Genomic DNA, 14,733 nt, shown 5'->3' on the forward strand with positions numbered 1-14,733 from the left:
AGCATAAAAGTCTAAATCAGTTTCCTGATGGACACAAAAGGGCTTAGAGAAAACTCCAAACTCTGATGATCTTTGATGTGGATCTTGTGAAGATATCCATGGAAACCTGCACCTCTCAGAAAATGCAAATCAAACAGTTGGTGGTGGTTTTGAGGACAGTCTTGATTGGAAGGTCAAGGAATCTGGGTAATGGTCTGGAAGATGTTGTCCTTAAAGCTCCTATGTATCTGTCTGTCTGCCTAAAGATTCTGAAATCTAACTAATGCGTTCTTTGTTTTTGCCCTCCAAATCTCACACAAGTGAAGCCATTAATGAATTCTAACATGGCACCATAAAGGAGATGGATTCTAAAAATTCAAGTTCCTAAGATTACATACGAGAGGGAAAATTTCCAGCTCTGTTATTTTGTTGCCCTATCACAGGTTCCTCTTCGTAATTCAAAGTCTATTCACCAAATACCAGTCCGAAGGAAGAAAAGCAGTCTCATTATAAAAATAACTCAAACTATATTTTTTCATAACTTTGCCACACATAAAATTTATTCCAACTGTTCATTAGTATGGAAAATGGAATACAGTTGCAAAACCCATCTCCCCAAGAAAGGAGCGTAGAATATACATAATGGACTAGGGGTATAAAGGCCACTAGGAAAATTCAAATATCAAAGCATCCTTCTCAACCCTAACACAGAACAAATAAAACATTAATAAAAAAATTTAACCTAACTATATTTAATAAATATACTTCAATTCACCCATGGATCTAACAGGCTTCAAAATGGTGAGAAAAAATATTAAATGTTTAAGGAAAAACTGCTACCTATTAATCTTATGTGCTAACATTGAAAGACAACCCTCAGAATTATTGTACATGAGTATTCATTTCTGAAATTAGGAGAAATTCATAAATGATGCACTTTAAAAAATGTTCAATAAACAACATATTTACAACTTTAATAAGAACTCTTTCTGTTTAATAAGAAAACTTTCTGAAGTTTTCAGGCACATTATACCTGAATTAATTTCTATCAAGCTTTCTCATGTTACTTACATTTCTCTTTCTTTTTCATGGGAGTTTTCACATGTAAGAATGTGGATCAATTCAAGTGTTTCCCATGCTGTTTACATTCAAGAGTTTTTGTCCAGTGAATCCTTTCATCCTTGTTAAAGGACCTGGAATACTGAAGCCTTTCCCATATTCTGCATTTTTATATGGTTTCTCTCCAGTGTGCATGGTCACATGTCTTCTAAAGACTGTGACAAATGGTTTTCTACATTCCTTACATTCATGGGGTTTCTCTCTGGTGTGAGTTCTTTCGTGTTTGTAAGGAACTGTGATCTCTGTAGTCTTTACCACATTGTTTATATTCGAAGGGTCTCTCCAGTGAGATTTCTTTCATGTTTTTGAAGATCACTGGGATACCCAACTGCTTTACTGTATTCTTTAATATTCAGAGGGTTTCTTTGCAATGTGATTTATTTCAACTTTTTAAAGATAATCCAGACAACTGAATGCTGTGCTATATTTTTTTGCACGATTTCTTTCCAGGGTGCTTTCTGTCATATGTTTGAAAACTTGATAATACCTGAAGGCTTCTCCAAATTATTTGCATTCATAGTATTTTTCTTTAGTGTGAGTCCTTTTGTGTCTCTGAAATGTACTGTTATGTCTGTAGGCTTTCCCACACTCCTTACATTCGTAGGGTTTCTCTCCAGTATGAGTTCTTTCATGTGTTTTTAAGGAACTGTGACCTCTATAGGCTTTACCGCATTGCTTACATTCATAGGGCTTCTCACCAGTGTGGGTTCTTTCATGTATTCGAAGATCACTGGGATACCTGAATGCTTTAGTACATATTTTACATTCATAGAGTGTCTCTGCAGTGTGAGTTCGTTTATGTATTTGGAACCACTTATGAAAACTGAAAGCTTTACCACATTGCTTACATTCATAAGGTTTCTCTCTAGTATGTGTTCTTTCATGTTTTTTAAGAGAACTGTGATCTCTGAAGGCTTTACCACATTGTTTACACTCACATGGCTTCTGTCCAGTATGTGTTCTTTCATGTTTTTGAAGATAACTGTGATCTCTGAAGGATTTACCACATTGCTTACATTCACAGGGTTTCTCTCCTGTGTGAGTTTTTTGGTGTATGTGTAAGGAACTATAATATTTGAAGAATTTACCACATATTTTACATTCATAGGGTTTCTCTCCATTATGAGTTCTTTTATGTTTTTGAAGAGAAGTGGGATAAGTGAATGCTTTGCTACATATTTTACACACATAGGGTTTTTCTCCAGTGTGAGTTTTTTGATGTACTTGAACATAACTAGAAGAACTGAAGGCTTTACCACATATTTTGCATTCATAGGGTTTCTCGCCAGTGTGAGTTCTTCTGTGTACTTGAAGTTGACTGGAAGAATTGAAAGCTTTACCACATATTTTACACACGTACGGTTTCTCCCCAGTATGAGTTCTTTTATGTTTTTGAAGAGAACTGGGATAAGTGAATGCTTTGCTACATATTTTACATTCGTAAGGTTTCTCTCCAGTATGAATTCTTTCATGTATTTTTAAGGAACTGTGATCTCTGTAGGCTTTATCACACTGTTTACACTCATAGGGTTTCTCTCCAGTGTGAATTCTTTCATGTATTTTTAAGGAACTGGGATCTCTGTAGGATTTACCACATTGTTTACACTCACAGGGTTTCTCTCCAGTGTGTGTTCTTTCATGTATTTTTAAGGAGCAGTCATCTTTGGAGGCCTTACTACATTGTTTACACTCATAGGGTTTCTCTCCAGGGTGAGTTAGTCCATGTAATCGAGGTGAACGTGAACAACTGAAAGCTTTCCCACATTCTTTATGTTTATAGGTTTTCTCCTCACTGAGATTTCTTTCACTTTTTCCGAAATAATGGAGATAACTGAAGGCTTTACTACATTCTTTACACTTATATGGCTTCTCTCCACATTTCCGAAACTCATATGCTTTGTGTCCAGTGTGACATCTGATGTGCCTACTAAGGGATGAAAGATGCCCAAAGACTTTTCCACATGCACCGTGTTCACATGGTGTTACTCTAGTAGTGTCCTTCTTCAGCCTGAAGTTTGAAATAAGACTGAAGTTTTCTCCACATTGACTAACCTCTTTACTTTCGCAAACTTTCTCTACCAGTTGACTTCTGTAAACAACAAGAAGCACAGATTTAATATTTATTAATGATTTCATATTCATTGTTTATTATGATTCATAGGAAAAGTATATATATTCTATCTTGTCTGAAATTAAATATACAGAATGCTTTCCAAGAAAACCTGACCCTTCTATTATCAAACTGTGATGTTTCTATACAGAGTTTGTTAATGCTGTTTCCAAGTGAATTGCTTTGCAAATACTAATGTGTATGGTATATTTAAAAAAGTATTTTTGGTAAAAGTTTTCTAAGAAGAAAGACATTTGAAGCAGGGTTTATTAGTTTTGTTTGTTTCTTTAAAAAATTTTATGACGTATTAGAATTCTCACATGAAACACTGCTTTCTATTGTGCAACTCACCTCAGTTTTCTCCGCTGGTTTTTGTACTGATCTCCAGTGTCATATTCTTCCCATTTTTTTCCTAAAATGCAGACCCAAAGAAATGATGCCAAAGAAATGGTATTATAGAAAAATTATCAGCTTCTAGATCCACCATGAGCTGTGACCATGCCCAGGTTATTTACCAGCATCCTCCCTTTCCACAGTCTACATCTTGGAACAATACTGGTGACCAAGAAACACTTGTTCTCTACCTGATAGCTGAAGGAATGTTGTCATCCTTACCTACTGAGGCCAGGTTGCAGAAGGTTTCCTGCATCACATCTCTGTAGAGTTTCTTCTGTGAAGGATCCAGTAAGGCCCACTCCTCTAGACTGAAGGTCACAGCCACATCCTCATAGGCCACTGAGTCCTATTCAACATCCCAAATATGTGTACAGTTGAATGAATGAGACTGACAGCACTGGACACCTAGACTTCATTTACAGGAAGGTTACGTATGATTCTCTCATCTCCAAACCTTTATTCTATGACTTGATCATCAGAAACATGCTCTCTGTCCACACTTACTTCCTCATAAACTTAATAGCATCATGAACACATGTAAAATGTTTATATATTTTTACAGTGATCACATTACATCTTATTTTTCTAATGGCAGGGTTCAGAGAATGTTTAGAATCGACAAAAATGCTATTCAAATAAAACAAAGATTAAGACCATCAATTCTTTATGAAAAAATTCTTTCATCTTCTTCACTACCCACCATCTTCAGCACTCCATGAAGCAGAGGCTGAAATCTGTATGAAGTTTTAATAAATAAAACATAGTGAAGTACTGGAAGTTTTTCTTTCTGTTTTCATCACCAAACATTTGAGTCCAGGAGACCTGTGGTAGTCACCTACACTAAAGCCAGCTGACCTGAAGTCCTCCAGGCCTTTACCAGCAATCAGGTGCATCTAGCTAAATATAAACGTGCTTGTGGAGAGACACTGCTTGTAACTTGTGTAATATTTATCACAGACTCAGCTCTTCATTCTCTCTGTCCGATCTCATGGGGCTAGAAAGTTACTTGGAACTTAGAGCTCGGACACAAGGAAGAAGGCATGAAAAGTTAGACCACAAAATTCCTATTCTCATGTGCCTCAGGGCTGCTTCCAGCCAAAGTTTCGAACATGTAGTGAGAGAATATGCTAGAAGAGCTCTTTCTGGTCAAACCCTAACAGTATGTACCCTGGGATTTGCTGCCCCTAAGGAACAGGTGAAGAGCTGCAAATTATAAGGGAGTTCATTTAAGTCCACATAATTTGATGATGAATTTGCCCATGATTATATAACACATAAAGGATTCGAAAGTGCTTTCCTCAAAAAAAAAAAAAAAAAAAAAAGTCTCTGTGGACAAAGACCAAACACTAGAAAAACCCCAACCCCAAAGGTCATCTTTCTCTAAAGTTATACCCCAGCCCCGGCCGTGGACTGGTAACAGTCCGTGGCCTGTTAGGAACTACGCCACACAGCAAGCAGTGAGCGGCAGACAAGTGAGCAAAGCGCTGGCATCACTGCCTCAGCTCCATCTCAGATCATCAGGCATTAGATTCTCATAGGAGTACCAGTCCCTGGTGTCAAAAAGGTTGGGGACCACTGTTCTAGAGGGTGCCCTGCCACCTTCTGGTCTGACACTTAATGAACTTAGGAGTTGTCAGTCTCAATTTCATTAAAAAAAACTTGCTGTGAACTACTCTTCTTAGATCCATCAGAGCCATGAGGTCACAGGGAAAATGGTATCTCCAAAATTAGGAAAGAAAAAAACTGATTGAGATACACCCTATATATTCTGTTCTTAATAAGGCTTATACTCAAAAAAATTTTATTTCATAAGAGTCTAATGCAAAGACAATGAAGAACAAAAAGGACAGAACACAATATCCATAAAGCCTAGGACAACCTTCTTGAACATGAGGATTAAAATACACAAAATGGGACTACCTGAAAAAAAAGAAAGACAAAGAAACAGGAGAGGTAAGTGAAGTAATAATCACTGAAATATCCTAAAATTAATGAAAGATGACACAATGTAGAGCCAGAAATCTCTAAAACACTAAAAATGAAAAACGCCAAAAATGCAAACCCAAGTATATCATATTCAAATTAGACAAAAATCAAAGACAAAGGGAATAAAAGAAGTCAGAGGGGAAAGCAAATGTTATGCTTTTGAGAAACAAAGATTTGAATTAAATTTGAATTCTTTTCAGAAATCATGCAAGCAAGAACAGAGCAGAATACAATACTGAATGTTTTGAAATTAAAAGAAAAACTACGGAATTTTGTACTGAGAAAAACAATCTTTCAAAAATAAAGAAGAAATAAGGACTTTCTGAGGCGAAATTGAGGTAATTTGTCACTAGTATATCTACTTTAAATGAAACATTTAAAAATTCATCTAAAAGTACGTAAATGATAAAAGGTAAAGAGTTAGAGAAGGAAAAAGTGAAGGTAAAATCTTTTGTAGTTCTTAAAATATAAGCAATAATGTATTTGACAATTATAAGTATATGGGTAATGGAAATAAATGACAGCAATGTGACAAGGAAGGGTGAGAGGGGAATTGAGAATAGTGTATGAGGTAGTTGCAGAAATAGTAAAGTGGTATAATGATACTTGACAAAGGATGTGGGTTAGTAGTAAATGTATACTCAATAATCAAGGAAAATCACTAAAAAAGCTTTTTAAAAAATGTGAAAATGCAAGAGGAATCTTAAAATTACATTGCTAAGTGAAAGAAGCGAATCTGCAAGGATACATACTATATGTGATGCTGAGTATATGGCAATGCAGAACAGACAAAATCATGAGCCAATAAAAAGATCTTTAGGTTTAAAAGATTTAGGGGTGGAGGGAGGAATTAATAAATAAGTGGAGCACAGAAGAGTTGTAGGGGAGTAATATCACAGTTTGTAATATAGAAACGATGGATACCCATGATTATACATTTGCCCAAACCCATAGATCCCATGATATAAAGAGTCAACACTAATGTAAATTGTGCACTTTACTGCATCAATACTAGTTTGGGAATTATAACAAACGTACCACAATCATACAAGATGTAAAAAACAGTGCAAACTGTGTGGATGTATGGGTTATATGGGTACTGTCTGTACACTCTCAACGATTTTTCTGTAAACCTAAAATGGCTTTAACAAAACTGAGTCTAAACAGGGAGGGAGGGAAGGAGGGAAGGAGGGAGGGGGGGAGAGAAGGAAGGAGGGAAGGAAGGAAGGAGGGAAGGAGGGAAGGAGGGAAGGAAGGAAGGAAGGAGGAAGGAAGGAAGGAAGGAAGGAAGGAAGGAAGGAAGGAAGGAAAAGATAAAGGCAGACTCATTACAACTCAGCCCTGATAACTGACTGATGGATGAAACAGGCCACGTATCATTCAATTAATCAGACCTTATGTCAATAAGCCAGCACGGTGCCCTATGAGCCTATGACCAGTACGGAGAAGCTTCCGCAGATGCCCCACGGGAGAGCGGGGTGCTCTGTGTTCTGAGAAGTGATATGGTTACCATCAGCAGAGTCTGGAAGTCCAAGGTGGGTCGGCAGTTTCCTGGTGAATCTGGTTTGGGGGAGCTGGTTGTCATGGAGTGCAGACAAGTGTTACCTAGAACTACACGTGGGGTGTCTCAGTCAAGACATCCCCAGAGTTCTTTTACCACAAAGGGGCTGCTCAGACAACGGTCCAAGGGCCTGTGAACATAGGCAGATGGGGACAACTGTGGGCCAGCGGTAAGATGACTGCTGGATGTCTGGGGAGCTGTGTGACCCTTGGGCTCAGTCCTTTATCAGGAATGTCCCAACGAAGGGATGAAGAGCTGCAGCTCTGCACTGCGCTCCCCGACGTACGAGTGTGTGTGGTCCTCCTGAGAGTCTGCCCTCCCCAGGGCCAGGCGCTCACTGAGTCCCTAGGAACAGCCCAGGGAACCCAGGAGCCTGAGAGAGGGGCGACCTCCTCCAGCACTGTAGCTTCTTTCAAGGGACTGGACTAAGGATGGTCACCCCTCCTGCAGGTGGCACAAGCCGGAGGGCCAAGGGCTGGCTCCATCATGTCACAAGCAGGTGTCAGCCGCCTTGTTGAGCATAGGGAGCTGTTTCCAGGGCCGAAGGCACAGGCCCCTCAGCAGCAGGTCCTGTGCTCAGTGCTTATGACAGCCTCTGTTTCAAAGAGGATCCAGCACGTGGTGAGAACTGCGGCTCCGATGGCATATAGTGTGGGGCCCGGGACAGTTTCTTAATCAGAAGCCTAGGGACAACTGAAGGCCCTCCTCCAGAGCCTCACGTCACTGCCAACAGAGTTAGAGGCCCCAGCATGACAACCAGTTGCTGTAGAGAGTAAGTACCCTGGGCTTAAGCAGGGCTTGAACTGATCCCTTTGCTGTGAAACTGAAACCACTGTGCTGTCCACTGTCACCCACAGCGTCAGAATCTTTGCTGCAACAGATGCGGGGGCAGCCACATTACCGAGGGGTCCTGCTGGGCCCTCTGGAATCTTGCCACGTATTGGCTGCCGTCCCTGTCTGTCTCTTCTTTTGTTCTCCCTGAAATAAACGCTCTTTAAGGAGTGACCATCGATGGGCTCACCTCGTCTACAGAGTATAATCATCCTCTACCCCCCAAGGCCTCTCCCTAATGTCTGGGCAAACCCAACCTCAGTCACACCCTCACTTTACACACACAGTAGGGTTCCAGCTAAACCACTGGCCCAGGACGACTGTGAGGGCTCCATTCCCATACTCTGCTCACAAAGGACAAAGAATTTCCAAAATTGCCAACTCAGAGTCCTGGGTATACAGACTCCAGGCTCAGTGGGTCCACGACACAGCATAAGGCTGCACAGCCCACAGGAGGGCTCCCTCGCAAGCAGCAGCTCAGTGTGGGAGGCCTCCAGGTCCTCATCAGCCTGACAGATAATAAAGCACTAGGGGGAAAGGAAGGGGTGGGGATTACGTTAAGTAAAAGAACATCAAATATGGGGATTCTGACCACTCATGACAACAACGAACATGGGTAACAAAAGTAGGCATTCACACTGGTTTGTTTTTATGTAAAGAAACACTAACGGGATCATCAGGAAGTGATCAACACTGGTCATTTGACTGTGAATCTAACAGGAGCACAGGAGTGGAGCAGACATGTGGGCAGGGAGTCTTTTTAAGTTAGTTTCCTCTCCTAGAAATTCCTTAAACATTCTAATGCATTATTTGTTTAAAATAAGGAGAGAAATTTATGTATACTGCATTTTCATATGATTGATAATTATTTTAAATTAATTTTTGCTTTTAAAAATAATTTCTCTTTCCATAAGTAACCACTCCAAGATTTAATCCTTTAAACACTAAATGATATAAAAGTTCAGACCATTAAAAAAACTGACAAATCCCTTTCTAAAAGGACAAAAAGCATTATGACAGTTTTCTATTATATTTCATAATGAGGATATTTTCAGGAACGAGTTAGCGGTTTGCAATTAAGCTTTGAAATACACTAGAAATTTCAAATATTTACATGAGCTTTGAGGTGTTTTTCTCTTATGAATGAAAATAAAAATTCTGTTGGTTTTTTTTCCTCACATCCATTAAAATAGGAGTTCATTTGCCTTAGGAATAGTATATCCTTTTCAATGTCAAAGTTCTCTAGAGATCTGAACATAGAAACAATGACCTAAAATGATAAATCATCTGAGAATTTAAAAACACCTTTCTGACATTTTCAGGTTCTTTTACCTAAATTTTCTGGCCTTATATGGTATCTCTCAATCAACTTACATTTTAAAACACCAGATGCTAATGGACACTAGAATCAAAGGGCTGTAATATTTATTTAATGGAGAAAATTCAAAGGAAAGAAACACAAACACTGGAGTCAAAACACATCAGAAGGAAACCTGCATTCAAAAAGGTGAATGAATATGTTCCCACACTTGGGGTCTAGACAACCCAGGGTGAGACAGAACCTCTGGAGTGGGTCAGTCCTGGGGAAGGAGGGGAGGGGGACACCTGAGCATCCCCAGGAATGAACTCTGAGAGCTCCAACACCCCACCTCCCTCAGGCTTCCATTCTCATTGAGGAAACTCAGCCTGATTCAGTCTGAGTTCTGATCCAAATGAACTCCCCAACTCATAAACCTTTTGTCCACGAGACAGAACCCCTAATCTTCACAGGCTTCTCTATATGCACAAATTACACTGACTGTAGATAGAAAACTCAAACATAAGATATAAAAATGTCTAACCCTAAAAAAACCACAGCTACCACCTCAGAATGTGCATCATCGTCCCCTCCCCCATTGTGCACGTGCACCCCAGCTTTCCTGGGCTGCAGCTTCTCTCAGCGTAAAGGCTCCTGCACAGTAGGTGGGAGCAGGGAGGACACCTGCAGGGGGAGCCTCCCCAGGAAGAACCACTAGGCCTGCAAGTGCTTCCCTTTGCAGGTCAAGGGGGCCTTAGCTTGAATCATGGACCTCAGGTCTCTGCTCCCCACTGGAGTTACTTTGGAAAACGGGTGATACTGTAAATGACACAAACCCAACATTTGAACAATCCAGCAAAATCACTCAAATCCAGCATTTATAGTGAAAGAAAGAAAATTTTAAGGTTCTCTTACTAGTTCCACTAGAAAACCACAAATATCTATTCTCTTCAGAAAAAGATGTCAGTTAATTATATATCTAAAAAAAAAAACTGGTTGGTAATCATACATGTCTGCTCTGCAAATCTAAATGCTTGAATTTGACTTTTGAACACCCGAAACTAAAAAAAACCAACTTCAGAAATTTACTTCACCGTGCTCAGGGGAAGAAAGTGAAAGAATTCTACCCAAAATAAAATGTAATCACGGAATTTATTATTTTTTTTCTAAAATTTACCTGTACTTTGCTTCTTTGAGACTATTTTATATCTTCCGAGCTCTATCGATTAAATACATTTTAATCCTATTGAAAATGGACATTTAAAAAAGTCAATAAATCTTTTCAAGGTGTCAAACCCAGGGAGCGTGTGCTCACGGGACAAAACGCCCAGGAAAGTTTCCAAACAGGAACCTCCGTCCAAAAGACTTCCCACAGGACGTCTGTGCCCACGGAAGATCCTGGGGAAGAGGTGCAAGGATTTCAAGCAACGGACTTCCAGGTGATCATTCTTCCCTTCCCTCTCATGTAAAATGTCCACAAAAAATATATATAAATCTCTAAAAAAGGGCCATCCATAACTGAGAAAAGGATAAACAAAATATTGGGTCTGTTTGAAATAAACTACGGAGGATAAACAAGCTGATAATGAAGTAGGCTTGAGAATTCGAGGAGGGATCTGGAAATTTAGGGACTTACTCCCTGTCAGTCCCAGGAAGAGACAGGCCAGGGGCAGAGAATGGTGGATCTGAGACCCTGCTTCCCAAACACTGGGAAAACTCAGGAGAAAACAGTCCCCCTGGGGAAAAAGAAGAGGCTGAGGACCCCAGAGACCACAGCTCCTCCCACGCACGAACCCCTGTGACGGAGTCACGATTTTCTCCTTGATGACCCTCCCCGTGGTCACCGCACCATCTGGGGAGAGAGGCTGCGGGGCCGAAGTCGCTGCGCGCCGTGGGGAAACAGCACGCCCGGGGTCCCAGCTGTCGGCCCAGCCCCCACGCTGTGTGCCGGAGGGGCCTGAGGTCCCAGCGGGGGCCCCCGGGCACTCGAGTCCGCAGACTCGAGAGGGCCCGTGCAGAGGCCGGGTCCAGCCATTGCCGATTCCAACCGGTTCTAACCAGCCCCTCGTCCCCGCCTCCACACCCCGGCCCCACACTCACCATTGCTAGGTTTCCTGGGTCTCCCTGAGTCCTGCCTAGACTCCCACGACACAGCACGACAGACGGGGTGGCAGAGCCACTAATGACCAGGAATGACAGAGGACACCAGACCCTCAGGCCCGCTGGAGCAAGCTGGGGCGTCCACAACTTCCCGTTACCTCGCCCCACCCACAGGGGCGCTCCTGATTGGACAGTTTTCAAGGCTGCCTCCTTGTGCCTGAGTGACGGTGGATGTGAGGACCCCTGACTCAATGAAACCAGGCTCCACTGGGCCGCTGGCACTGAGGCCACCAGTTTCATTTCATTTAAACAGAAATTTTTCCTGGCCGGGGGCAGCTTCTACTGTTTTCCCCGAGCTGTTTGCAACCGGGAGGGCACTGCAGTGTGCAAGGAATTCCTGACTGAGTTTCCAAGTGGAGCTAGTAGGTACGGAGCGGGAGGGCAGTCTGGGCCAGGTCACAATAAAACAAGAGGGTCTCATGCCCTCTAGGGATCAGGGACTTGGCTAAGGTTGTAAAGCCACTCATGGAACTTAAGTTTAGAAACTCACTTAAATTTGACCTCACTATCTATAATAAGGAGTCTGGCTCCATTTTAATCTTTGATCCTTGCAACCCTTGAGCCTTCCACTCATCTCTTCCCCATTAATGTAGGGAAGAGGCAAGAGAGCCAAAATGTTAAATCAAGTCATATTCAGAGACTGCAATATCCTGATTAGCACTGCAGCCAGACCGAGAGGAAACTTGCCAGATAAAAGAAGATGTCTGCAGGGATTGCTAACAACCCATTTCCCCATACCATGATGGGGAAACAGGAAAAAACAGAATCTTTAGCTGACACAGTAAACAAAGTAAAATCATTCATTCTCTATGCCTAAACCATGGGGAACCTGTGGATCACAGTCTGGGAATTGCCAGCGGGCCTTTCACACTACATATTCTTACCTTTTCATGCTACGTACTTATATTCTTCCTCGCTGTATGTCCATATCAAAGGAAAATGAGTAAACAAAGTCTTTATACTAACTCACAAGAACTAAAAACATATATAAACTGGTTCCTCTGACACAGGAGGGCTTTTCCCTTGTCTAGGCTTTTTGTCTTTGCTTTCTCACATCTTTTTTTATCTCTTAGCTTTTCTCCTTCTCTAATAAACTTTTCTTTTGACTCTAACTTTGGTGTGTGTTTGAATTACTTCTTATGCTCCACCAAGAACCCTCTTCTCTCTCAGTGCAGGACTTGAGCAACCCCAGGATTGTATGTCAATTAACAATGTTCCTTATGCCACACACAGACTAAAAGGAAGGGGATGGAAAAAGATAGTGCCTTGATGGACCTAGAGGGTATTACGCTGAATGAAATAAGTCAGATAGAGAAAGACAAATATCACATGATTTCACATACGTGCAGAATATAAAGAAGAAAATAAACAACAACAAAAATGGAAACAACCTCATAGATACAGAGAATATTTTGAGGGCTATTAGATGTGAGGGGATTTGGGGGGAACGACAAACAAGGGCAAAGGGATTAAGAAGTGCAAATGGATAGTTACAAAATAGACATGAAGACATAAAGTGTAGTATAAGGAAAATAGTTAACAATGTGGTAATAAATATGTAAAGGGGAAGAGGTGTTCTAGATTTAGTGGGGTGATCACTTTGTGAGTTATATAGGTCTCTAATCACCATGCTGTATGACTGAAACAAATACATCATTGTATGCCAACTATAATTGAAAAAAACTCATTGAATTGTACAATGTAAATACAAGAAACTAATAGTGTATTATATTTCAAAAAAGCTGGAAAAAAAAATGGATCCAAACCACACACACACACATAAAATTCAACCCTTTGTGACAACATGGATGGATCTTGGGATTACCATGCTGAGCGAATAAGTCAGACAGCAAATTTGAAAACCATATGATTTCACTCCTGTGTAGATATAAAAAGTGAAAGTAACAAAGAAACATGACAAACAGCGACTCATGGACACGGACAGTGCATTAGTGTTTACCAGAGAGAAGAGGGGTGGGGAGAAATAGGTAAGGGTAATAGGGGTCAAGTATTTGGTGACAGAAGGAAATCTAACTTTGGATGGTGAACACATACTGCAACATATGTACGACATGCTGTTGTATTGTACACTTAAATCTCATTAGATTTTATTAATGTCACCTCAATGATTTTTAATTAAAGAAACCTATACTTAAAAAAAGGTAGAGATGATTAGCAAACATATTGCCACCTAATGCCCCCACCTTAGCATAAAAATAACATATTCAAAGTTTCTGAGGATTAGGATGCAGATATATTTTGGAGTCTCCTATTCTATCTATTATCAATCCTTTTTCGGAAATTTGTTGCCACTCTAAGGCCTTTATTTTAAAAAGTACACAAAACCTTTTTTGGAAGCTTAATATTTGATGCCGTTCAGGGGCCTTTATATTAATCAAGCACAGAATTTATAACAGCTTCTGGAATAAGTGACGACACTATTCATTCAAACTACATACAAATAAAATTTTGGTTCGAAAGTCCTAAAACTACCTACGTCTGACTTTGACACAGAACCACAGTCTGGCTACTCAGAGTCCGGGTCCACAGACTGGGACCTGCAGCATCAAAACACCTGGGAAATGATTTGATTTTCAGAATCTCGAGTCCTCCAGGACCTGATAAATCAGATTGTGCATTTGAACTAGAATCCTGGGTGACTAAAATGCACTCTGAAGTTGGAGAAGTGCTGGTCCAGACTAGATTTTCTCACCTTCTCAGTTAGACACAATTACTTGTGTTGGGTGTTGTAGGTGTTTAGTAGCCTCCCTTCAGACGTGGCCAAACAGCCCAGGGGCAACGTCATCTCTGATCTGGAAACACGGGCCAGAGGTTAAAAACTGGAAGTTTCCTGACAGAATTATAATTAATACCTATTCCTTACTCCGATTACGACTTCGAGCATATCTGTAAACTCTCACGCCCCATTTCTGCAAAGTGAAATGGAGTTCGTAATGGTACTATCTCACAGAATGGACTTTCTGAAAAATTACATCAATGTTTATAATATGCTAAGCTCAGGTTATACGGCATAAAGGTCTCAAAATGTATCTCTCGTAATTAACAAATATTTTATGATGAGGCACTAAACTCTTACCTTGTGATACAAGTATGAAATCCTTAATTTTGATAAATGTGTCAGGAAGCCAAAGAGTGTGGTGCCCAAGATTGCATATCAAAGGAACCCAGCTCTCCCCTTGTTGTAGAGGGAATAGCAATTCTCCGGAGACCTCGGACTGTGTCCCAACACAAATCAAAGCTTTAAAGGACAAAGGAACTTGTTCCTGACAGATT

General features: G+C 40.7%; 1 protein-coding gene across 1 annotated transcript; it reads right to left on the minus strand.

The window, feature by feature from the left end:
• Window positions 1-1,156: 1,156 nt before the first annotated feature.
• LOC102890099 (zinc finger protein 709) lies at window positions 1,157-11,539 on the minus strand. The gene is made up of 4 exons (XM_015594769.2): window positions 11,380-11,539; window positions 3,824-3,950; window positions 3,560-3,620; window positions 1,157-3,187 (listed from the first exon to the last, which is right to left on the minus strand). Exons 1-4 carry the CDS (start codon window positions 11,380-11,382, stop codon window positions 1,603-1,605), a joined length of 1,776 nt encoding a protein of 591 aa, XP_015450255.1. The 5' UTR covers window positions 11,383-11,539; the 3' UTR covers window positions 1,157-1,602.
• Between the last annotated feature and the right edge of the window lie 3,194 nt (window positions 11,540-14,733).

This window comes from Pteropus alecto, unplaced genomic scaffold (genome assembly GCF_000325575.1).
Source record: "Pteropus alecto unplaced genomic scaffold, ASM32557v1 scaffold388, whole genome shotgun sequence".
NCBI lineage: Eukaryota > Metazoa > Chordata > Mammalia > Chiroptera > Pteropodidae > Pteropus > Pteropus alecto.